This window comes from Camelus ferus, chromosome 8 (assembly GCF_009834535.1).
Source record: "Camelus ferus isolate YT-003-E chromosome 8, BCGSAC_Cfer_1.0, whole genome shotgun sequence".
Lineage (NCBI taxonomy): Eukaryota > Metazoa > Chordata > Mammalia > Artiodactyla > Camelidae > Camelus > Camelus ferus.
In genome coordinates, this window is record NC_045703.1 from 67,881,601 (window position 1) to 67,908,443 (window position 26,843).

Consider the following 26,843-nt stretch of genomic DNA (forward strand, 5'->3'; position numbering starts at 1 on the left):
GATTTTTAAAATACATATGTTGAGTTAAGGAAAGAACATTGTCAATATTGGAGTGTAGAACGGATAACAATTTAAGATAAGCTTGAGGGCTCTGGCCTTATCATGATTATATGAACTGAATCGTTTCATGGAGAAAACAGATTTTAAAGATCCCTCAGGCCCCTTCCTGCATTGTTCCCCGGGGTAGTCTGGGTGCCCTGGGATTGGTAACTGAGGTGCTTTTCGTTTGTTTGTTAGAAATTAGTTGAGAACACACAAGGCTGGTCATGCTTGGTCTTTAATTTTTTTTTTTTTTTTTTTTTTTTTTTTTTTTTGGTAGAGGGAGGTAATTAGGTTTACTTATTTATGTATTCTTAGAGAACGCACTGGGGATTGAACCCAGGACCTCACGCATGCTAAGCATGCACTCTGCCACTTGAGCTATATCCTCCCCCCTGGTTATGATCGGTCTTGATGTGAAAATAGACAACCGACTGGCCTTTGGAGCCTCCAGCTCATAACTGATCATAGTTACGGACGTTGATTACTTCCTGGTCATTCTCTCGGAGGTGCCGGGATGCTGAGAGTTGCCCAGGTGTGGTGCCTTCTGAAGTCTGAGCCCTCTACAGTTTACTGGGTCTTTTCCATGTGCTGATTGCTGAGGAGAATGCAGATGAAATGCAGATCTTCGCCCCGAAAACAAAAGATCGCAATCAGAGGACAAATGCTGAAGACCATCAGCTCAGAAGTCAAGGTGGTGCTCCTGGGCAGGGAGGTGCTGGCGAGGCTGAGGACTCTGTCACCGGAGGTGACCGGCTGGGTCCAGAAGGATGGGCAGAGGGCACAGCAGACACTTATCGCCTGATGTTGTTAGTTAAATGTTATCTTATCTCCCAACCAGACTGCACGCTCCCAGGAGAGCAGAACTTTTCCTCCATAATCAGTACACAGCCTGCATACAGTAGGTGAATAATAATCTCCCTTGGAATGAGGGTGTTGTGAAAGTGCTCAAAAATAAAGGGGAGAGGTTAATTTGTAATTATTGACATCATTACTGTTGCTAATGAGGCATCTTTTAAGATGTCTTGTTATTGTCCACTGAACACTTCAGTGCCTATAGTCATGGCAAAGCTGGTCTCTCATGCTTATCTGAGATTATTTGTTTTATGCTCTCATGTTGACAATGTTCCTTCTTAAACTCAACATGTGTACTTTTGAAAAATCAACTTTTATCTCAATCTAAAGTGCCTAAGAGCTACTTCTAGGAAAGGGAGGCTGATTTGCAAGGCAGGTCCCAGAGGAACTGGCTGAGGAAGCTTTATTCTTGGACCACGTTTTCCAAGCTCATCCTGCAGTTGAAGGTTTGGATCTGTAACAGATATGGTTCTAGCTGGACATTAGAATCACCTGAGGGATTTTCTCAGCCTGTGGGTGCTGGGGCCCCATCCCAGACCAATTAAACTCAGGTGGAAAGGGGCGGAATCCTAGCATTAATTTTTTTTTAAACCTCCCCAGGTAATTTTGTCCTGCAGCCAGAGGGGAGACCCACTGATCTGTATCTTACTTCCCAAACCACTTTTAACAATCCTGCTAAAACCTCATGCGAACAGAGGCTTTTCACGTAGGCATCTTACATGTCACTTCTCTGCTATAATGTAAGTGCCTTCTTCTGGGAATTCCCCCAAGCACCACGTAGACTTAGAGGTTTTGCCTCATGGCTACTGTCCTGTTGGCGTCCTCCCAGCCCACTCCAGGCCCTTTTCCTCAGGCGACCACACAGGTTCCTGAATCTCCCGCAGCAATTTCCTGGAGTGGCTCTGGGTCCTCCCAGCCACTGTGTGAAATCCAGGAGTATTGGTTTCCCAAGGGTGCCTAACAAAGTACCACAAACGGAGAGACTTCGAGCAGTAGACATTTTGCTTTCACAGTTCTGGAGGCCGGAAGTCCAAAATCGAGGTGTCTGCAGGCCACACACTCTCTGAAGGCTCCAGGGGAGGATACTTCCTTGCCTCTTCCTGGCTTGCAGTGTTTCCCTGCAACTGCTGGCTTGCAGACCCATCGCTCCCATCTCTTCCTCTGTTGTCACAGGTGGCCTCCCCACTGTGTCTTTCACATCGCCTTCCCTCTGTGCGTGTCTTTGTGTCTAGTCTGTGCGTCTCATTAGGATGCCATCTGCATTGAATTAAGGGCTGATCCTACTCTGGTAGGACCTCATCTTAATTTTCATCTTAAATGCATCTGCCAAGATCCCATTTCCAAATAAGGTCATCGTCAGTCACAGGTGCCAGGGGTTAGAACTTGAACGTAATCTTTTTGAGGGACACAGTTAACTCACAGCACCAGGATTACCACATACATGCTGATTGCTCTGGCCAGTAGGGCTGAGATATCTTTGCTTGAAATAAACACCTCCATCTTTTCTCTGGGTCATTTCCTTTAAGCAGTAAGTCTGTTAACTATCCAAGCAGAGTTTTATATCAGAGCAGTTCAAAGCATGCTCCACCCCAGGCAGCATCAACAGCACATGGGAGTTTGTTAGAAATGCAGATTCTCAGGTCCCACCTTCAGCCCACTGATTTGGGGATTTTCAGTTTAACAGGATCTGCAGGTGATGGATATACACCTCAAATCCTGAAAAGCTGTGCTCTGAAAAACAAAGCTTTCATGCTGGTAAATGATTCTGGTTGCTGTGTGCACACAATGTTCCTTGTTTAAATAGGAAAATTAACCATTAAGCCCTCTTTTCTTAAATATCTTCCAATTATATTTTGAAATGTATTTGAAGTAAAAATGTTCTAAAGTTATGATTTCAAATTCTCTGATTAGTTGAATAAAAATTAACCACATCTGAATTATCAAGTAAACCATTGTAAGAAAAACCTTCCAGCAGAATTATCGCTAGCCTGTATCACTCCAGTCTGGAGGGAGTGAGGGGAAGAGGATGATTAATCTGGAAAACATTTTTTTAAGGACTTTTTTGTTGTCATTTCGGGGGAGAACTACAAAATAGCTGTTTTCAAATGTCAAACATTTTGTGTAGTCTTAGGTAGAACACTGGGGAGATATATTAGGGAGGCAGTTTTGTAATTATTACAAACATTGATTTCCTAAGAATAAGAGTTGTCAAACTACAGAATAGACTGCTTCATGAAACTGGGAAATTCAAGCCTTGGACACTTCTGGGGTTGATGAAGAGAAAAATCTTGCTCTGAAAAGACAGATTACGTGGCTTCCAAGGATGTGTCCAACTCAGGATTTCACGTTGCTGCAAAACTCCTCTGAAAATGTAAACTTCAGAAGGATAGCTCTTTGACATTTTGGAACTTATTTCTGGCCTTTATGAGTCCATTGGCTCAAAATATTCCTGATGTGCACCAGAACCATACCTCAGTGAAAACCTGTGTTTTAAGCTCCATTTCAATGTTCATCCACGGCTACTGTTCTCTTACTTCAACCATAATAATGTAAGAGCCTTTTTTTAAAAAGAGCCTTTATTTGGTGGTGTATGTGTACAGGCACAAAAAGCCCAAAGAGCCATTAAGCTTCTCCACTGTCGATATAAGAATCCAGGTCATTTCTGCTCTTTCTAATACTTTTTGTCACTCAAAGCCTCACATGCTCTGAGTTAACAGTGCTTTCACCCATCAAACTGAATTCCTATTTTATATAGTTTTTCTTCCTTACTTGTGTCCACCTTGTCTCTCTTTAGAACGTCGGTTGCCCTTAAAAAATAATCTGCCTTTTAAAAAAATGTTTTTCCCTTCCAGCTTTATTGAGGTATAATTGACATATAGGACTATATATATATATGGGGTTTTTTTTTGGCGGGGGGTGGGAATTAGGTTTTCTTCCTTTATTTATTTGATGGAGGTACTGGGGACTGAACCCAGGACTTTGTGCTACCTCTGAGCTACACTCTACCCCCCAAATCTGCCTTTTGAGGCTTCTTATCCTTTCTTTTCTTTTCTTGGTTGTTGTTGTTGGGGGAGGAGGTAACTAGGTTTATTTATTTTTAGAGGAGGTACTGGGGATTGAACCCCGAAACCTCGTGTATGCTAAGCATGCACTCTACCACTTGAGCTACACCCTCCCCCTCTGGTGCTTCTTAGAATCTACTTGTACCACAGTAATTTTTCTCTTAGGCTTATTTTCCCAATGAGATCCATTCCTTCATCTATCCATTCATCCAGTTCATTTTTTCAACAGACATTTTACTGAGCATGTACTATGTGCAGGGTGTTATTCTCGGTGCTGAAGATACAGTGATACCAAGAACTATTGCCTGCTCTTGAGAAGGTCACAGGGTAAGAAACACACATGTCATCAACCACATATAAAGATGCAGACAGGTAGGTGGATAGCGCTAACCGAAGGGTCTGCCTGAGCTGTCACGGGGGCCTTACGGGCAGCACCTCACTGTCAGGTTAGGGCAGGTGGGTGGTGGAGCTCAGAGAAGTCCTCCCAGAGCGGGCAGAAGAGCCCTGAACTGCGTTTGGAAAGGGTGACACTGCCACGTGCAAATGGAGAGCAGGAGCCTGTGGCTCCGCGCTGCTCCCTCCCGGTTCTCCACGCCTGGTTCCGTGTTGCGTGCCAAGTATCCGCTTACTGGTTTGAAGGGACCGGAAAATAATTTAGGAACTGCGGTTGCTGTGTCTCCGTTCTCCCGCACTCACACCTGGACAAAGAAATGAGAGGATGGGAAGCAGGCAAGTCCTGGGGACGTTCCGGTGGGGAGACGACGGAAGGTTCTGGCTCCCGAGAGGAGCGGGCTCCCCCAGAGACCTCCCCTTGGAAAGAAAGCCAGCCGCTCCTCGCACTGGCGGGATCCTGGGGAGGCCAACCGAGGGGTCAGAGCAGAGCTGACGAGGCGTGCGCGCTCCTGATGTTCACCGCCTGGCTTCTCGGGGAGGCGGGGCGACCGTGGGGGTTTCTGCTAACGCATCGCCCACCCTCTGGAGTCTCCACTTTTCCTGCGTTGGAGGCCACTTCCTTTCTTAGTTCCATTCCTGCTATTCTAACCATCAAAATAGAGAGAGTAACTTTGTTCTTTGTTTAATGATTCAGAACCCTTGGGGACTCACTTTAGACCCTTCGTTTGCACAGAGAAGCACGTCTGAAATAAGGGATGATTTGTGTCCTGGTGGAGAATTAAGAAAACGGTCAAATCACCTGAGAAAAAAACAAGAGAGATTTGCTCTAGCTTCTCATTATTCAGCAGAGAAAGAGGAAACTTAAATGTTACAAGGACTATTTAAAAAGCATGACAACTAGTTATCTTTGGTGTGTATCCAAGTTTTTTGTGTTTTACTAATAGGTAGAAATTAGATGTCATAGTAACATTTTGGAAAAAAAAATCGTTGTGTGAAATGCTCAGGTTAGGCTTCACTTGCTAGAGGGAGGTTTTGACTGCTCTGTCACTGAGTTGGCCTTTCTCTGTGTGCCGCAGTGAACTGAATCAACCCTCTCTGGTCATGAGCAGATCGGGAGGTTTGTACCCTTGTCTTCCTGCCTCTGCAGCTCCAAGGAGCCACTGGAGAGGACCGGGCAGGGCTGGTGACGTCTTGAGCACTGGCACAGGAACCTGGATGGAAAGCTGTGGAATACCACAGGGATGGGAGAAACTTACTCAAAGTGCATCACCATGCTCTTAATAATGTAAAAACCTAGAGAGGTGTTTTGTTTTTTCTTAAACAAAGACATAACCCTATTTACAGCATAGCTTGGCATTCAAACATTCTTTTTGAATTATTTTGCAACAGAACACATGAAGCGGACTTTCTGCTGCTACACTAACCTTGATAAGAAGCTAAGGCACTATAATGATGCTCTGGACACTGGTACATACATAAGTATAGACACAAAGACACATAGATATCCGTGTCTTTATTGGTTTGACTTCAGAACAGTGGCAGCATGTGTCAAAACTGGGCCTGACGGTAGTGGTAAGCAAAGTTGAGAATGTTCTGTGGCTTATCCTAAATTAGATCTTTAGTAGAACTTAACTCTGGCTTTTGTAACTCATTTTAACTTTTAAATTAAAAAGAAATTGTTTTCGGAGGTGCCAGGGATTGAACTGAGGACCTCGGGCATGCCAAGCTTGTGCTGTACCACTGAGCTATATCCTCTGCTTGTAACTCAGTTTAAAGTAAAGAACTTCAGCAAGGGCTATGTGAATTCAGCCTCGAGTACAGAGTGAGAGGCAACCCTCTGAAGATTTTGTCGTCATTGTTTTTAAGAACATGATTAGAGGCGATGAGGTCAGACATGCTAAACAGTGATAGACTTAAAAACAAAAATCTAATTATAATTGTACTTCATTAATATTTTTAAAAAATCCTACTTCCTGAAAGCAATAGTATTTACTGAATTCCTCTAATGTTTGGGGCACCAGATGAAGCCCTGGTCCTCTCCTTCCAGGACTGTTCCCCTGGTGGTTAGGAGTCAGTGGTGGATGACAGAAGGTGCCTGTCCTGAAGGAGCAGACACTCCAGCAGAGAAGTGGTACATTTATAAATATAGATACACGCTATATTTATGGAGGCTTGGGTGTGGGTGCTCCTGGGGGCAAAAAGTCATGCATTTTAGAGGAATATTCATACCAGTTGAGTTAAGTTCCTACACATGATGCCTCCCGTGATCGGCTAAATGTAAATTTGTTTGGTCCCTCAAGTGGAAATGAAAACAAGAAGTCTCCCTGATGCTGGTCTGTGTTTGCTGAGTGTGAGGAGGAGGATACATGGTTTAGTGCTATTTGGAGGAAAGGGGTCCGTTTGATTATATAATGTGTAAAACTTCCAGTGTATCGTCTAAGAAGGATTCTGGCTCAGAAGATCGTAAAGGAAAATGAGGAAAACTAGAATTACAGAAAGCTGGGGAAGACTTTGCTGAGCGTTCTTCACACAGTGACATTGAGTTAGTGTTTCTAGAATAGTTTTTATTAAGATAAAACCAGTTTATCCCTTTTGAACAAATATTTTTAAGTTACCATTCAAATGGATGCCAATGCTTAGCCTGCCAGAGAGCCCACATCTCATTCCTGCCCTGGGAGAGCACTTCAGCTGGTTAGAGGTGGCTTCCTCAGGATCAGGTAGAGCTTAGACTAGAAGGGGCTGGCCAGGTGGGAAGGGTGGTCTGATGAAGGAGGAAAGCCCTTTTGCGCAACCCGGGTAGCAGCACCAGGCATGGAGCTTTCGAAGAACTCAGAAAGGTCCAGTAAGGACTTTATTGTGACAGCAATGAGGTGTCAATAAAATGAAGCAGGTAAGAGTGGCGTGTTTAGATGGAGATTCAGAAAGATTATTGTGGCCACAGTGTGAGAACAGATTGGGTGGGGAGTGAGCAGTCCGACAGGCAGGGAGAGCGGGAGACTGTTGGGATTATCTAGGTGAGGTGTGCTGGTTGTCTGAATTGGGAGGGGTGAATGGATTCCAGAGGGGAGGGAGAGTTTGACAGAATGTGGACCCATCAGTCAGGGGCCTAGAGTATGGTTCTTTAGAGCTCTGAATGGGGAAGGGGTCAGAGAATACAGGCAAAGGGCAGGTGTGAGGCTGGTGTGGGTAAGAAGGAAATAAATTCTGATCTTGAAATCTGGAATACCAAATTGTCAGAATAAAGGGGCACAGAATAGGAGGAGAACACAGGTAACAAAAAGGGCTGCAGTAGGACACAAAACTAACTTGAATGGAAAAAAAATTCACAGCACTTAAAATGAACACTTAGTACTCATTAACTTAGGTTTCTACATGCCTTATGTGATTATTAAGTATAAATTTGTTTGAGTTCTGCTAAAACAGGCAGTACCCTCAAGCAGAAATTAAAACAACAACAAACCATACATCTCTCAAAGGCTAGTCTAAAAATCAAATGTCACAGATTTATAAACTGGGAGACCTGAGGACAGGCCCCAGGCTGACTGTCTTCAGGAGTGATTTGTGAACCATGACTTACTCAAAATATTAAAATACTTAAAGGTGTGTTAGGATAGAGTTAAGTGATTTGGTCATACCACTATTTCAAAAGAAAATCTGAAATTCGATAAGTAAGAATTTATCACAGATTTCCTTTGAAATAGCTGTATGAGTAAATCATTTAAGTTTATCCTGACCAATGTGTGTAAAATAGCATTGTCCCCTCCAAACTGTCCTTCCCCTTACTTTTTTCCACGGCAGTTATCACCCGCTGAAATGTTACTTATTTGCTTGTTTATTTGGTTTTCTTGTTTTCTCTCTTTTCTCCTCACTCAACTAGGATGTCAGGTCTACCAGGAAAAGCCTTAGTCTGTTTTGCTCACCTCTATTTTTCCAGCATCTACTTCAGTTCCTAGCACATATATGCATTTAATAAATTTTATTATTTTATTCACTTGTGGAATGAATGTTGTTGAATAAATAAAACTAATTTCAATTTGGAAATTCAGCACTATCAGGTCATATAAATAATACAGACTACCTTAATAAAGAAAACAGACTGAAAAAATTCTTAAACTACAGAGAAATTTCTGTACCATACTTTGAATGCAATACAGCTAATTTCACATATATATGTGAAATACACAAATATGTTATCTACAATATCATATACTTTTGAGTGCAATATAGCTAAGTGGCCTTTAAATAGAATCACATTTAAGTTTTTCCATCTTGGCCAGTTTTCTTACCAACATATAATCAAAACGTGTATTTTACATATTCAGGCTCAACCAAATAAGCTTTTGAAAACTAGCTTATTTGAGTGAATAGAAATGTACTTAACTTTAAACGATGCCGTGTTTGAATTAACTCTGGATTTCACCCTCATGGGAAATTTTGTAAATGTTTGCACCTTAAAACAGAGAAGCCTTAAATGCTCTGAATTAACGATGCGGTGGAATTTCAACAGTATTTCTGTAACTCTGAAATAATCTTTAGAACTGTCTTCTTTTTTCCTTCAGTGTAGGAGCACTCCAGCCCGAGTTTCCGGAGGATCAATACCCTCTCTTGTGATACTGAGGTGACAAGGTTAGATCTCAGTGTTCTTTCCCGCCCTTTTGATAGGAGGGTAACTTTAATGTTCCAGAGTCTTTGTTTAAATAGTCTCAAAAACCTGAGTTTTACGTGTGTGTTGAAGATTGCACTTTCATCAGAGTGCACCCCCAGCCCCCCAGGGCTCACAGGTCTCTCAAAGCCTCCAAGCCCGCGTGAGCTGTGAGCGGCTGCGTTACATCCATCCCTGTTCTTGAGGATGACATCTACGTTTGGCGACGATCCTCTTGCTAAAGTTCACAAAGCACCTAAAAGTCACGAATTGGCGCCTAATCGAGGCCGCGCTGCCCTCCCCGGGGTCCTCCGTGCACGCCCACCGCTGACCACCTGGGAGCACAGACACGCACAGCTCACCGCACGTTCCCCGCGAGCGAAGCCACACGGCGGCGGCGAGGCCCCGGCCCCCAGGGCAGAGCGCCGCTACCCGGACTTGCTCCCTCTGCGGCGCCTGGGTCGCCGGCGCCTCCACCCCTCCCATCCCGGGCCCTCCCCGCGCGTCCGCTCCCGCGCCCGCCGCCGCCCTCGGAGGCTTGTCCCTCGCCGCCCGCCGTAGCCCGGCGCTGGCCGGTCGCCGTTTCCAAGATGGCCGCGGCGCGAGCGGCTCCTGCGGCGGGCTAGAGGCAGAGGCGGAGGCGGAGCCGAGTCACTCCCGCACTTCGGGGCTCCGGTCCCCCGCGCCAGGCTGCAGCTTACTGCCCGCCGCGGCGATGCGGGGCTCAGTGCACGGATGAGAGAAGCCGCCGCCGCCGCCGAGCTGGTCCCCCCGCCCGCCTTCGCCGTCAGCCCCGCCGCCGCCATGGAGGAGCCGCCGCCACAGCCGCCGCCGCCCCCGCTGCCAGAACCCGAGCCCGAGTCCGAGTCCGAGCCCGAGCGCTGCCGCGCGGCGAGGTGAGTGGGGCTGCCGCAGCGGGCCCGGCGCAGAAAGAGGGTCTCGCCCCGGCCCGAGCTCGGTTGGGGGCCCTAGGGGGCGTGGGTGGCCTCTGTTTCCCGCCAGGTGCGGGAGCATCCAGGCTCCAGGGCCGGAGGGGCGGGGTGCAGCCGTGGATGGAGGGCACGGCGGCCCGGTCTGCCCAGGGACCCCTGTCCGGGCGCGCAGCCTGCTGGCCCTCCCTGCAGCTTCTCTGCGCGCCCGGAACGCGGCGGGGCGGGAGCGGTGGGGGCACCCGGGTCCTGCGGGAACTGGGACCCCCTCCTCCGCCGCGGCTTCCGAACGGGGGCCGCGCTGAAATTGCGCCCATCGTTACTAAGGGAAAATGCTACCTCTCCTTCGTCCCTGTTTGAGTAAAGGAGTAGACTCTGGTGAAGCAGATACACACTAGCTGTTTCCCCTTCGTTCTCCTCCTGTCCTCCTTTTAGTCCCCCTCTTCCCGCCCCCGGGAGTGCCTGCTGTCTCTCCTGGGAGAAACTGCACTTAAGCTCTGCAAACAGGAGGGAGGATGGTTTCTCTTTCTGAAGGCCCTTTACCGGCCTTCAGTAGTAATTGTGCAGATTGTTGCTCACACGTGCACACAGAGTAAAGGATTGATTTGTGTAAAACTTTTAGATGAAACTTTGGTACCCAAAGCATTTGTTGCATTTTGTTACTTAGAGACTATTGATTAACTTTTATGTCTTTTTTTTTGGTTGGGAGATGAAACCATAACTAAATTTCTCTCCTCTTATATGCCTATGTTTGTGCGTTCAAATGCCCTCTTATCCCCTGTCCTTTGCATCCCAGTGTGAACTTGCAAACTGCTGCCCCCTGTCCCCTATAGTGAAAATACTTTCACATCTCCTCGTGCATCTGTCTTGCTCTGTAGTTCCAGGAATAAGGCAGTTAAGTGTCCTCTTTCTTTTTCCTGCTTAAAGAAGTTTTAAACAAAGTCTGTAGCTGTAGTTAGAACTGAATACAGGAACCACGTTCTTCCCTGTTATGACCTAGTGGGTCCAAATAGGTCTGTTTTGTTTTTATAAGCAGAGAATAAAGTCGATCTTCGTTTTCCTTAATTCTGAGATATTTCTGAGATACTCTTGTGAGCTTTGAAGGAACAGCTTCTCTAAATAATGGTACATGGTGTACTGAGAATTCGTTCTGTTCTTTTTGAATACGTCTATCATGTTTAGAACTTTTACCAAAGTTTATTATATAAATTTGTTAGTAGGTCCATTCTTCGAGCATTTTGACTCCTTGAAGTTTTTCTTTAAAAATAATGGCGAACACTTACTAAATGCTTAAAATGTGCCATTTCCTTTGCTTCTGTTAACCCATTTAATCTTGACCAACAACCTTAGGAGGTATGTCCAATTACTGTGTCTCTTTTTCAGGTGAGGAAACGGAGGGACAAAGTTAAGTGTTTTGTCCAAGATTTCACAGCCAGTGGTGCACTCATGTCAGACTGTGCATACCATCCTTAACCACTGTGAAGAAGAGATGTGATTTCATTATATAGATGGGCAGATCAGAAGTTATAATCCTGTATAACTATACTTTGGGGAAAAAAATGGATGTGAACATTCTTAGGTAAAAGTAAAGAGAGCAGAGAGAAGTAAAAATGTGCTGTAAAAATGACTTGCTCCAATGATAAAAAGAAATGTTGATTTTTCAGCCAGGTTTCTGTCTTTGTTATAGTAGAAATGGATCAGGATAATGGGCTTCATCCAACTTTAAGTGAACAGCAGTGTTCGGAACAAGAAGATCTTAGTAATATTTTTCTCAGCAACATTGCAGTTAATTTTACAATAGCAAATCTGTGAAGTACTATCCGATAAAGCTGTTGTTATCTCTTTTAGACGTCCTCATTGTCACCACCACTTCTTCAACATACAGAGCTGACCTCTGACCAACTTACTGTAGATCATTAGTAACAGATACTTCAGGGATTCTGCAATTGCTTATTTGAATTTCTTTTATTTATGTTTTTTAACCATTTTAAAGAAGCTCAACATGCATGTTCAAAATTTGCTAGTTGCCACAGTTTAACACATTAGAGACCAATGATGTGACTTGTGCTACTGGGTTAACTGGTTTGGGGGACAGACCAGAATAAAGCTTTGTCTGCCATCTTTGTTCATGTACTTCAGGTCAGTGTGTCATTGATTAGGAAGGCTGTTCTAGGGCACAGATCTTTTGTAGAGAGCAGGCCTGCACATGTTGGCCAGTGCGCCACTGCGGCAGGTGCCAGCCCAGCACATCTGCTCAGCGCGTGCTGACGTGAGAGTTATGCAATGACCGAGGAACACAAAACAGGTTGCGAGGTGATAGTGCTCTTAGAGTTTTACTGCTTGTTAGTCAGTCATGGATACTTGTCTTTATTTTTGATAAATAATTCATGATAAGAGTAGCAATTGTTAGTGATTAAACTTAGAAATAAGCATTCCTTGTAATTTTTTTTTCCAAGCTTTTGGGTCATTTGTAGGAGGATCCTGAGATTATAAGGAGAGCAATTAAAACTAATTTGTAGCAATTTACTTTTGTGATATCTTGAATCTGCACTTAAAAAAACACAGATCTTGGATATTGAGGCTGACATGAGACTGTTCCTGTCTACTGTAAGCTTTCATTTAAAATGTGTATGTTAAAAATAGCCTCATTGTTCTCATTTATTGACCTTGTAAAGTACATGTGACATGAACTTAAAAATAACTATTTTTAACCAGTGACTTTATTATTTCCTTTGTATAATGCGGTTCTTATAAATTCATTTGAAAAAATGGGTTTCATACTGAAATATTACTTGAATATCCTATCCCTCCGAGGTTATTTGATCTCTCTCTCACCTTGAATGTCCCCTTGGAGTGTACTTGTTTCAGTCTTGACATTGAATGTCACCTATGTATTCTCCCTAGCAAAATCTACCTCATGGTGCAGCTGCTGGCTCTCCTGGCAGCCTCAGTGATGGGTGCAGCTTGAGACCCTTACAAGGGAGAGACCGTTGGCAGCGGTGCCTTTAGACAGAGAAGCAGTGGCCACCAGCAGTCACAAAGGCTGCAGTGATGGCAGAATCCCCTTCATGTTCTGAAATGGGGACAGCTTGTCTCGCAGGAAGGGCTTTGCCGTTCCCTCTAATTGTCATGTTGTTAGAAGTTGCTTCTACTTCCTTCACATGTGTTCTCTTGGTGTCTTGTAGGTCTTGTTCTGAGCTCTGCTGAAATATGGGGATATAAGGTCTTGATTGCTTAGTGGATACATTTGCCTTACTAACTTCCTCTTACTTAATAATTCCTCATTCCTCAATGATTGTCGTTTTTACTCATAGCATTCTGTTGTCTCAGCCTTCTCATTTGACCAGGTGGTATGTATTCTTTGTAAAGACACTTTGCTGCTGCCAGTCAGTAGGCTGTTGGAAATAATTTCTTTAAAGGGAAAGTGGAAGAGATGTCAGAAAAGCGAGTTTGGCCAGTGACTGCTGTGGGTCTTAACAAGCCGGCATTCCCTGGGTGGGATAAGGAAGCAGGGTCCAGGTCCTGGGCTCCAGCGCCTCCTCAGCGTTGTACCTGGTGGGCCCGTGTATTCTCTTGCCTGTGAAGTATAATTAAGAGATTGGTAAGCGTGATATCCTCCAGGGAAGTTAGTTGAATGATCTTAGTGACTAATGTGAACAGACCAGGTTGGCTGGCATCCCCACCAGGCGTACCGCCTGCTCTAGGCTGAGACTTGTGACAGAGTCACTCTCAGGTTCTCATTTCCCCAAACTTCACACAGGCTGCTTTTTCTTCTGTCGTCACTAACTTCCCTCAGTTGGTCGGGTTTGTTTTTAATCTTCAGTCTTACTTTAATTAGATTATGACAGGCCTTGCTTTTCCTGCTTTACTTTGAGGTATATTGTATCCTTGTCCCTAAAAGACATTTATTTAAAAAAAGACCATCAGTGGTAGGTTTTCACTAATGCTGCATCTCAGAGGATCACCTGACTGTCCCCACCCTCCCCGTAATCCCCCCCCCGCACCCCTCCCCACAAGGAACCCTTTGGCTTCATTTCTGAAAAAGGTGTGGCAGGGATGTCAGTGGTGGTGCTTTCATAAAATGCTTGTTGACTCTTATGAGTATTGTGTTCAAAAAAGATCATAATGGTATGTGGTTTTTCTGGATTTAAGGCATAAAATTAAATTTTAAAAACTCAGACCCACATGAAAATTCTGTGCAGCTCTTAAAAACAATGTTTTAAGGAATATTCAGTGGCATGGGAAAGTGCTCATGATATAAGTCCTTCTGAATAAGTCCTCAGGTAAGTGGGACCTGACTACTTTTAACAAGATTCCTAAGTACTTCTGATGTATATGTACGTCCCACCGTGTTTAGCGAAAAGGCCAGATTCTCAAACAGCATTTGCAGAAGGTGGTGGCTGAGACTTGAGATAGCTGCTCAGCTTGTGTGTGTTTCTCCCCAGCTGTGGCTGGCCTGCCTCTGTCTTCCCTGTCTTCAGGGCCACCCCCTCGCGGCTCTAGCTCCGAGGTACATATTGGAGCGGCCCTCTTACACACTCCGGCTCTAGGGGTGGACACTTGGTGCCAGCCAGGCCATTGGAGTTCTCTCCTAGGATTTTTCAGTCGGAGCTGGGGGACAGAAAAGCTCTTTTTGGTAACCGAAATGTGTACTGTGGAGTCCTGAGCCTAGAGCTAGCTCCCTGAAGTGTATAGTCACCATCTCATAGAGCAGTGGTTTGGTTTCAGACAGTGACGTTGACCCCCTGAGAAAAGCAGAGAGGCCGAAAGAGGTCTTTGGCTAGTTTTCCTTTTATGCTACATTCACCCCCATTTTTCTCTTGATTCAATATGTGAATTAATAAATTCTTTTTGCTTAAACTATTAGTAATCTGAGTTGGGCTTCTTAAAATCCTTGTACTTAGTGTGATCACATTAAAACAGTGTATATGTGTCTAGAAAAAAAGACTGAAAGGATATATTACTGCTTTTTTCCTACCATTTTTTATAATGAAAGTTACATGTTTTTATTTTACAGTAAAAAGCTAGAGTGGCCAAATTCTTGTACGTTTATAAATTTGTCTCTTTACTTTGAATTGTTAGTAAAATTGAAATAGATGATTCTATATATTATATAAAGAGAACGTTGTTGCCAGATTTTAAATTAACTTAAATTTTCTGTTTTAAAGTTTATTTTTAGTATATATGACCTATCTGAGCTGACTATATCCAGTTGGTTTTCTTTAATTATTTAGTTCATCCTGGATAGCGGAGTTTGTAGTTGAGAGGCAGCATCAGCAGTGACAAAGACCCTGCCCTGCAGTGGTCTTGGTGTTCCTAGAACTATTATTTAGATGTATAACTGTATTCTCAACATGTCTGTTTTGTTAAGATGTTTCCCCTTTTTAAAAGGCATGGTTGAAACCGCTGTATTTTAAAAAGAACATTTCTCTGGAAAGTAGGTGTGGTAGGTACGTTCTTGTATTTCCCACAGACCTCACACTAGTGTAACAGAGTGCAAGTTGCTTTTAGATGTCTATTCACTAACGGCATAGGCAAATGAAAATTTGTTTTTAACCTGTAAGAACATTCATTTGTCATATTTTGCAGACATCAGTAGAAGTATTAGTCATGATACTTGGCTCATATCATAAAATTTGGATCATATGGATGCCAAATGTTTATAGAGTAGCAGGGAAAGCTATTCAGAATGTATTAGGCATTCTATCAAAAGCATTTCATAAGTGGATTTCATTTCAGCATAATTTCAGAAGAAATAAGCCTTCTGTGGAAAACAGTGGATACTAAGCTTTAAAGCTGATCAGATTTGATGTTTTCAGTGGAGCTTTTTTTTGCATGTGAGCAGGCTATTTGAGGATACTGCTGAACTGTAGAGTGTTCTGAACAGGGCTTGTCAGAGGACAGCTAGTTTAGAGATGTAAAATTAATAGAAATTGTCAACCTTTTTAGTCTTTCAGTGGAAATATTTTGGTAGAAGATTTAATACATGCATTATTTTAATTGTACCATTAAAAATTCTAAAGTCTTTTTATGCGAGGCATAAAAGTGTAGGTGTAACTTGGTTTTCTCACAAGACTTTTAGAGTTAGTGTTTTTTGTTGTTGTTGTTGTTGGGGGAGGTAATCAGGCTTATTTATTTATTTTTAGAGGAGGTACTGGGATTGAACCCAGGACCTCATGCATGCTAAGCATGTGCTCTACCGCTTGAGCTATACCCTCCCCACTTAGAATTAATGTTTTGAATATTTAGGTATTTAGTTCTTAGGCACATCAGGAGTTAAGCACTTCCTAATGCCAAGTCCTGTGGGTGGTGGGACTCTTAATACTCACTGAGTCCAGCTTCCAGCCTTTGCTTAGAGACTTATAGGAGATTAGAGCTGGAGGGAGCTCGGAGACCATCTGGGCCACGCCCTTAATTTTAGAGGTGAGAAGACCAGCCTGCAGAGGCTGCAGCTTCCTCAAGGTAACAGCCAAGGACCCAGGTCTCCAGGTTCTTGCCTCCCTTTCCCTTCTGGTCACACTGTGCTCCTGTGAGGGTCTTCAGCTGCCGCCCTGCCCAGCCCAGCGCCGGCTCAGGCCCTCAAACCAACTGTGGAGGAGGATGTTTTCTGGATGAATGGGGCTTTACAGGATGGAGCAGTGATGAAAGACTCGTCTTCAGGAGAAAAAAATGCAAAAAACCCCATCAACCTTGAAATCTCCCCCAAACTCATCGTACACAACTTTTTTCCTGTGAAACTATTCAAGTTCACAGATTAAAGAGCCAGTGCTCAAACCTTTTTAGAGATTTTTAGTTAATCTTTTCTGCGCTCAGTCTTTAGATCAAGTAGGCAGTAAGACTGTGATTTCGGTCCTGTGGTGGTGACATTTAAATTCTGGCTGTGATTGTGACCCATGGTAACAAGTTTATTTTACAACACTATGCGGATCCTGTATAACTGAAATAAAAATTTATGAAGCAGTGTTTGACCTTGTAATATATGATACACTCTGATAATTCTTGTTCTGTGCTCTTCTATTACAAAATATTGTTCATTGTGACCCATTAAATTGATTTTATTACCCGCAAGTAAGTTGTGACCCTCACTTTGAAAAACACGGCTCTACCAAAGTTAAAAAAATATGCTATTGTACTTTGTCCCTTGAGACTGAGTCAGGAGAACAAGCGTACTACGTATCCACGAAGTGATGAGGAGGCATCTTGAAGAAGCTAGGCGATACCAGGCTCTGAACGTTTCTTCCTTAAAAACAGCGTGTTTCCCAAAGGCAGGAATGAGAATGCATCTTATCCTTGTCTCTCAAGGTTGTTCTCTTGATTGCCTGTCCTTAAACACAAGAGTTATAAAGATGAGTTTAAAATTTAATATTAATTTTAGAGTAAAATTGGGATTAGAATATATGAGTACTTTAGATAATTTGTTCATTTTTCTCTGAAACACTGACATATATTTAAAATTTTTTTCCAATAGAGCAGTCCTTAAGAAAAGAAAAAAAGGGACCCATTCTCCCCTGCTCTGTGTGTGTGTGTGTGTGTGTGTGTGTGTGTGTGCAGCAGTTTTCCCCGCTGTGAAGTATATTTTTAAGAAAAGGATGACCTGGGGTGCTATCTTTTGCCCTCCTTCTTTATCCTGTTAATACTTCCTCCTGCTCCTGGTCTTCTCTTAAGCTTACTTGAGGGTCAGCCATCCTTTGACCTGTACCCCTTCACCAGGGGTTGGATCAAGTCCCCCTGTTATAAGTCTTCTAGTCCCTGTGGTTTTCGACCATCCACTCACACGTCACCATTGTGATGATCTGTGTGTTTGTTTACTGTGTCTTGCCTTCAGTAGACATCAGAGTCCAGGAAGGCAGGGATGTGGTTGTTTGGCTTACTTTTAGGTCCCAGTTCCTGGCACAGTGTCTAATGATTGGAAGGCTCTCAGTAGATACTTGTTGAATGGAGGAGGCAGTGAATATATTGGTGAGACCACAAAGGTTTTGGTACTAGACAGACAAGCTTTGACTCTTACTTTTTGATTACTAGCCTATGATTTGGGGGAAGTTATTTAACGTCTCTCAGATTCAGTTTCCTCATTTGAAAAACAAATAATAATAGTACCTACTTCCTAGGTTGCTACTAAGATTAAATGGGATAATAGCTTTTTATATGAGGTGTTCATTAATCATTAGCTATCATTATATTTCTCTTTTCTTTTTCTTTTTTCATTTAAAGTGAAAAGGGGGAAGTCCATCATAATTTTCGTAAGAAAGCATCAAATATGCTTTGAGGCTAGATATATTTTAAAGTAGCTGCAGTGATCTTAATTCAAGAAACATTTGTTTTTCCTGTGTCTGTTGAATTCATAGAAGGAGGAAAGAGGATTTTGGGACCTGGCTTTTCCAAATTCCCTCTTTTGCTTCAATTCATAGAAGGAGGAAAGAGGATTTTGGGACCTGGCTTTTCCAAATTCCCTCTTTTGCTTCAATTGTGATTTATTTTGTATATTATTCCTGAACATGTTTGGAATTCTGGCTCGAGGGTTGCAAATCGTGCTACTGAATCGGAAGTGTAACCCTACAGACTGAATGACTCCTTTAGGTCAGTAGGCATAGCTCAGTCGTTCTTCTCTGAAACTTCTTTTTTGTTGTTAGTTTAACTTGACATGTCTTTACAAATTAGATTAATACTGTTCACTTTTTAAAATGTTGTACATTATGTTTAAGAGTAATACCTTTCAAGTTGATCTAGTTGCAGCCTTAGAAAAGTGAATGAAATTTATTTGGTTAATACAACTAAATCGGTTAGAAATCTCTCTGATTATAAAAGCAACATGTCAATTGTGGAAAAATCTGAAAAACCTGAAAAGTATACAAAAGAAAATAGCCAGTCATAATCCTAGAGTCTAAAAATAGTTACCATTAACATTTTGGTATGTTTCTTTCCTTGGGCTTTGTATATGTGTGTGTGTGATATATATATACATATCCCCCCAATATAGTTTATCTTTAGAAACTGCCATATCATGAGCATTATCCCATGATGTAAACATATTTAGTGACAAACAATATTCCTTTCTGAGTACACTGTAATTTAATTGTTCTTGAATTACTTTATAATATATATGTTTCCACTTATAATTAATGACTTGGTAAAAATCTGTATGTAAGTTTTTCAGTATTTTACATTATTTCAGTTCAGGCCATAAAATATTCAGAGTTTTTAGTCTCTTGGGACATGTTGCCGCATTTCTTTCTAGAAAGGTACTAAGTTTTATTCACACCAGTGTGAAAAAAAAATGCTCTTGACAATTTCATTTACAAGAGAATAGTCTAATTATTATGACTTTTAAATAGCTTAAGATAGAAGAGTTTTATTTTTTCCAGGAAATAAAACATAACACAGTAGCAGTATTCCAAACAAAACCCATAGTTGTCCTTCATCAGTTCCTTCAGTCCTGTGTAAGTCTTAATTCCACTCCATGTTTGGTTAGCAGTCTTAGAAATCCATCTTCTTGACTAGAATTGTGTAAATCCCAACTCAGTCCACTGGCATGATTTCAGAGTTGTTTAAACATAGCATCAGAAACCAGTATCTGAAAGTACCTGGAAGAGTCTTTTTCCCTGGGCCCTGAGATGGCCCATTTTTGTCGAAGACAGGCAACCTGGCCTGCAGCTGAAGGCAGGTGCTTTCAGGGAAGCAGCAGAGAAAAACAAAGCCTGTCTGTAGTGATGGAAAACTTAAAGTGGCTCTGGTTAATTTATGACTGGTAACTTTCAAAAGTGAAAGATCCATTGAAGATTGATTATAAGATTAAGGCAATTGATAAGAAAACTTGGTTGTTTCTGTGACATAAAAAACAGTCTAGAAGTCAATCCAAAACATTTTTAGACAAAATATTTATAAACATAATGATTAACTCTGTTGTCAAGAAAATAGATATTGTATCTAATTTATGAAAATGGAAAACATGTAATCTTTATAGAGAAAAAAAGATCTTCAGATATATAATAGTTCTGATATATACCAAGAATATATCAAATATATAGTTAGAATATACTGAGAATATATCAAGAATATCAAATAAAGGGATTCTGTGTCTAGAATAGGTCCTATTATTGTGTATAATAATAAAAATTCATAGGTAAGTGATGTGAAGTTTCAGTTGAGAACCACTGGCCTAGAAGATCCTAGATTCAAATTAAAGAAGTTGTGAGCAACTGAACACATAAAATACATGACTGAATTATGCCTGAGAACTCTGTGCAGTTGCCTCCTGTTCAGCAGAGCAGCTCTGGCACTCTGATAAATAAGCGTGCCATGGACAGTGAGGGCATTGGCAGTTCTCTAGAATCCCATCATAGCAAAACGTTTCTGAAATATTTATAATATCTGACCCATACAAATTTAACCAAGGGAAGGCTAAGCATTGCTTCTGATTTGATAATTCATCAATAGTAACACATCAAATAAACCTAATTATTTCTAGCACCTCTTCTTTTACAAGGTGAAAGAACAAATCCTTTGTGATTTTCTAAGGGCCCTCTGGGAAATCTCAAAGACAGTTTAGTTGTAAGAGATACCATTTAGGATATGATTTTGGGAAGGCAAAATATTAAAAGTTGGCAGGAGATTTGAACACAGATAGGATCATCGTTTACTAAGAAACAATACTTGGCTATATATTTAACCAAGTGACAGTAAAGATTTTTAAAAGTAAACATAGGAAGTAGCATGATTATAAAGAACCTTTTGTAAATGAGACGTTTTTGTGCTCTTAAATAATCAAGGACATAATATTCAGGCTCATGCAGTATGTTCATTGATGGAGAATGTCTCAGAAGAGGGAGAAACATGGGATATGCGGACAAAGGTGGAGGCAGGTGTTATCTCACAATATGCGGGGGCGTGGTGGCCTTTTAGGTTAGCCATTTCTTGGAACACAAAGGGTGGGGGGATTTCTTACTGCTCTCTTGTGGGACTCAGGGTTCAGGTAAAATTCAACAGTTGTCACAAGTGATGTGTGTAAGTGCCCAACTCATTGTGTTTTTTAATAAACATTGAGTGTCTTAATTTGTATTAGATAGTTTGAGGTAGTTTATTTAATTGTAAATATCTGGACATAATCCTATAAGCTCTGAAAATCTGTAAATAAAATTTTCTTCCTTTTTTAAAAAATTGTTTTAGTTCATACTTATTTTGGTACTTTTGCTCTTGAATAGACTTCATTTCTAGCTGTCTTAACACTCATTTAACTTCTTGAAGTTGATTTTTTTCAAAGAGTATTTCATCAAATATAAGATGCCATTGGTTGTAAGATGCACTATAATTTTACACATCACTAAGGACAGCATGCTGCAATTAAACTATCACACAGTGCTTTTTGTATCAGTTGTAGGAAGCAGGGCAATATCAGAGATGTTAACATAGGGAAAAAAGATACGTTTTCAGATCAGTGAAATATGGGAAAGCCTTGAGTCTTGGTGTTTTTAAACCTAACGTGATATATGTGGTGGTGTATATTTATGAAGGAAGCTGCTGGCATCCTCCATAGAATCCTGGTAAGTTCACAAAGAGTGAAAGGGAGACGGAATGGTAGAAGTGGGGTAGGGGAGAAGGAAAGTGGGCTGCAGTGACTTTTATTACGTAGTGTTTGGCGAAATCTCACTCTGCCAGGGGCACCTCTGTTGTACAGCAGCTGCCTCCCGACTCCCATTGAGTGTGTTCTGATGTTTCTATTCCAGGAAGCTGTGATCTTAATTAATCTAACCAGTCCTTTGTTGGACTTTTAGGGTGTTTCCATTTCTTTTGCTGTTACAAATAAGAACATTATGAGCATTCTTTTTAGCTCAGTCTTTAGGTATATCCAAGATGTTTTATTAGAATAAGATCCTGGGAATGTAATTGTGATATCAAGTAGTATGCATACATATATTTTAGTTATAATCTATTACTTAAAAAAAAAGTACAGAATTTTACATATTGAACTATATGTAACAGAGGCAACTGGATAGGCTTTTGACAGAATTTGATAATACAAAGAAGAAAGAGAAAGAGAGGCCAGTTGTTCAATTAGGTGGGACCTGGTAGGTTCCCTCAGGTTTTTTTTTAATTTTAAATTTTTGTGTGGTATTTATTGTTGTATAAGGTAACACAGACATTTATATCTGTATGGAATGTGTTGCATGATTGATTATGTAAAAGTGAGTGTACTCTGGTAACAATCGCCGATGTGAAGGAAGAGGGAGTGAGCAGCAGCATAGAAACCCCTTTTCCCCCACACAGGGGTCACCACCCGCCTCTGCTCGCTGCCCTGACACTTATGGATGTTTTATATCTTTTATGCAGTGTGATGTTTGTGAGATTCACAGTGTTGTTTTGGTGATAGTGGCTCTTTTATTCTTATCTTATTCCATAAAGTATTTTATTGTGTAAATGTATTACAGTATATTTTATTCACCCAGGTTTTTTTTTTTTTTATTAACAGTTGTTACCACTTTTAAGTGTTCAGTTGTAGTGTTTAAGTACATTCATTCACACTGCTGTGAGGCAAGTCTCCAGAACTCTTTATCTTGTAAAACAGAGACTCTGCCCCTTTCAGTAACAACTCTTCTCTCTCCCTCAGCTCCTGATAACCCCCATTTGAATGGCTTTCTGATCACTATGAATCTGCCTATTTTAGGTACCTCATGTAAGTGGAATCATACAGTATTTTTGTGACAGACTTCTTTCATTTTCTGTCACTTAGCATAATGCCCTCAAGCTTCATATGTGCTGTAGCACGTGGCAGAATTCCCTTTTTAAGGCTGAATGATATTCCGTTGTATGTACATATCACATTTTGTTTGTCCATTCTTCCATCTGTGAACACTTGGGTGCTTCCATCTTTTGGAGTATGTATAGTTTTAAAACTCTTTCATTTATATTGCCAATTGCTCATCAGAAAATCTGTGCCAGTTTTCATGAGGAATATATGAGTTTATTCTTGCCACTACAATGGTAGTTTTTACGTTTTGCCAGTGTTTTGATTACTTGTGAGGTTGAATGCTGTCTTATGCCAATTAGTTACTTATATTTTAAAAATTGTTCATGCATCTTTCTTCTTCTCTTGACTGTGAACTACTTGAGGGTAGTGAATATCATTTTAGATGTCTTTTTATCCCTGAACTGCCTAGTAGTGGGTCTGCCACATTAGATGCCTAGGATGTTTGGTAAATTGAATGATTACATTTATATGTGGCTGTATTAGACTCTCATTGGACGGTATCCTTATGATATTTTTTGGTTTGTTATGACGTATTTTAAAAATATTTCTTAAAGTAGTTGCATAATGAATAGTCTCAAGTAATATGTATCATTTAATTAGAAATTATCTCTATTATATGCTTTAAAAGTTTTAGATTTATTAGTTTAAAACAGTATGTATTTTTTTCCCAAATAGGCAGCCTTTGAAAATTCACTTTTAATGAATGAAAACAGCTTTTATTTAATTTCCTTAGCCTATCTACAGTAACTGTGATCACCTTCTCCTTATTTTAAGGAGAGCGAATAAGCTGGACAGTCCTGTTAAGCCTAGGGTTAGATCACTTTTGTGATTTGTGATACGTCACAAATGTATTTGCTGTCATTAACCCTTGTTAAATACTCAAACACTATCAGTTTAATTATTTGGAAAGTTTACAAAAGAACTTACCTTGTCACATGGAGGTGTCTGATAGAAAGTATTTTAAGCGACTTTGAATTCACCACTCTGGAACTTTTGAGTTAGGGTTTATTGAAGACTGAGAGCCGGTAGCCTTTGGTTGTACTTTTTTTGCCTCTTATTCCTCGGGGTGTTTGGCGCGGATGATCTTTAGAATATCTTAAGGCAGCCACCAGAATGAAAACTCGAACACTCTGGTCCTCTGCTTAGAGTTGGTCGGTGTGTGATCCTGGAAGTGCTGGTGGGGAGCACGGGGGAATGAAGAGAACACTGCTGGGGAGAGGAGAGGACGAGGTGAGAGCCAGCAGCAGAAGGCGGGGTGCAGAGAAGGAGGAGACCCGCTTCCACACTCAGTAACACTCATTGTCCTGATGGGCTCGTGAAAGGAGAGTCTTAGGAAGAGTTTAAAGTAAAATGCTTTTAAGGAAAGTTTCTCTGACAGCATAAATCAAATCGACTTCTTTAGTGAGAGGTTTCCAGCCAGGCACTGAAGTTATCAGCCTGCAGTAAATTGATAAAATGACAGTATGGTGATTTTTTTCTATAGGGTTAAACTAACTTTCCAGGGTTAAATTGTATATTTTTGTAGATGATACTGGCAGTGGTTTTTGTGTGTTTTCAACCTCTGTACTTGGCGAAGAAAATGGTGGCAGCTCTGCATTGGTTTTCAGTCCTCTTCCCTCCCTCATCACACAGTTTTGGATATCGTGTCTTGAACTAAAATAAATAATTTAGAAATTGTTTGATTACACTCACTTATCTGAAAAAGTAGTAAGTTAGAAGTAAATTGGGGAAAAACACTTCCGGAAACATCATAAACGTTTGCCATGAAGCTTCAACCCCAGAACTGAGATGATACTTTATAAAGATACCTCCTGAGTTTTATTGGGCTCTTTAAATATCTAGGTGTTATTTAACAGAAAACCAAAAGGAGTACATGTGTATTGAGGAGTAATTACTGAAAAGGAAGAGTCATTAGCCTGACTGTGTGAGTGAAAAACTCAGCCTTAGCTGTACTGACTAGCAGTGAGAGCACAATACCTCATCCCATCTTCCTCATTAAGCCTCCTGCACCATTTGTTTATTTCCCTTGTAGACTCACTCACGTCCCAAGGGCCTGCCCCGTGTCAGGCAGTGCTAGACCAAAGTCACGGGGCTCCAGTGGTGGGTAAAGCAGACTTGGGCTCTGCTTAATGACCAGGTCCTCTAAGAGCCTTGATTACGTCCAGGGAGCTTTTTTGAGTTAAAGATGTCCTGATCCTCAGAGAAAGAATTAGGGAGGCCCTGAATTTCAATTAAAGTCACTTTGTGAAGAGACCCTTCATTGCATCCCTATGCAGATTTGCTCCTCACCAGAAGCTAGATTTGAGACTCCTTTAAGCTTGAGTTCCAGGCCAGATAGTCCTGCGGAAACCCTTGCCTCTTAGACTCGCCATCCTCATTGAGCATCTTCCCAGTTCCTGAACGTAGCATCTTCTTTCTCAGCTTCCTGCCTTCTGGTAGATTGAGTTTCCTGTATATCAACTGCTCTTTCCTCTTTTTTCTACTGTAGTCATTTCAGATGGCACTTGTCTTATAAATATTCTCACAGCCCCCCAGGCAGATAATACTTTTATTATATGTAGACATAATATAAGACATGCCATGTCTTTAAGGAGTTTATAATCTGGTTAAGGAGAAGAGATAAGGTAAATGGAAACTTCATAATTCATGCTCTGGTGCAGAAATGGTAATAAATTTACATCTATCATCTCCCTGTGTGCCATCGTTCTAGTAGTATAACATGTTTTATGTAATGATTACAGTGAACTTGTAAAGTAAGTGTGCATTTCCAGTCTTTAAGTGATGTGTTAGTTCAGAATACCTGGAGTAGGACTCATTCATCCTTTAGAGTCTGTGGTCCTCTATTTTATATACTGTCTCCTTAGGCATAAATGTGGAAGGATGTGGTGAATGATTTAAAAAATAGTTTATTATAGCAATAAGAGATATCACAAGAATGATTCATTGTCAAGTAAATTATACAGGGGTGGGAAGAGTTACCTTTAGGCTGAGGTGGGCATGATATATTATCTGAACATATTGTGAGCATTAGTCATGTTAGTAAAAATATTAAAAGGTCATTTAAAAATGGCCCTATTAGGGGGAGAGTATAGCTCAGTGGTAGAGTGTGTGCTTAGCATGCACAAAGTCCTGGGTTCAGTCCCCACTACCTCCATTAATAAATAAGTAAATAAATAAACAAATAAAAAAACCTAATACCTCCCCCCAAACAAACAAACAAAAATGTCCCTATCATATTCCATTTTACAGCTATACCATAAGCCATTCGAGCTACCACCGGTGTCTCACTGCTCGGGACAGCACTGCAGTGAACCTGTTGATAGACCACTCTGTCCGCTCTTCTGCTCGTGTAAAATCCTTTCCTGAATGTGGAATTTAAAAGGAGTTTGAACACATTTAAGAGTTTCAATATCTATTGCTAAACATTTTCTTCTGAAAAGATCATACAGATGTTCAGGCCACAAATAGTGCTTACCTCACCAGCTTCTTAGCTTTGAGTGTTAGAAGTCTGTGCTAGCTTAATAGTCCAGAAAGGGTTGTCTTGTTTAAACTTGAGTGTCTGGTTTCTAGCACAGGTGGAATTATTTTCATGTTTTATTGCAATTTGAATTTATTTTGTGAATTATCTTTTGTAGTTTTTGCTTATTTTCCTGTTGGTATCCTAGGGTTTTTCTTGCCATTTTGATGAATCTTTTATAAATTAAGGACATTGTCTTTTCTCCAGTTTTATGACTTAGTTATTATCTTTTTACATATTGAAGTTTTAAATGTTCACATAGTTAAATCTTTTCTTTTAAATTTTCTTACATTTCTTTAGATCTAGGAAGTCAGACACATGAAATAAAGGAAAAATAATTTCAGACTCATTTTCTGGAAAAATGCCATAAATACCATTTTCTGTGGTATTTCCTGGAAAAATATCATAATTTATAATATAGATTTTATGTATTTTTACATCACTGTAAATCTTTTTCTAATAGCCATACATATAGTGGATACTGGCTGAGTATCTGTTGATGGAATGAATAAGAGTTAATTCAATGAATTATCGCTGATAAGACTTTTAGCAGTTTTACTGGTTATTGGCACCTCTTCCTTTGTATTCTCTATATGTTCTCATTTTCTGAGAATTAGTGAGCTAATAAAAGACAGAGGAATGTCCTTTCTTTTAGGATCCTTAT

At 41.1% G+C, this 26,843-nt stretch overlaps 1 protein-coding gene across 3 annotated transcripts in view; it reads left to right on the forward strand.

The window, feature by feature from the left end:
* Window positions 1-9,549: 9,549 nt before the first annotated feature.
* Window positions 9,550-26,843, forward strand: part of MAP3K4 (mitogen-activated protein kinase kinase kinase 4) — a 103,358-nt gene continuing 86,064 nt past the window's right edge. Inside the window, exon 1 of one of the 3 annotated variants that reach the window (XM_032485300.1) lies at window positions 9,550-9,887. In XM_032485300.1, the coding sequence (XP_032341191.1) occupies window positions 9,727-9,887 (161 nt within the window). In that variant the 5' untranslated portion in view covers window positions 9,550-9,726. The remainder of the gene's footprint in view (window positions 9,888-26,843) is intronic. The other 2 variants (XM_032485298.1, XM_032485299.1) reach the window with 2 other exon arrangements.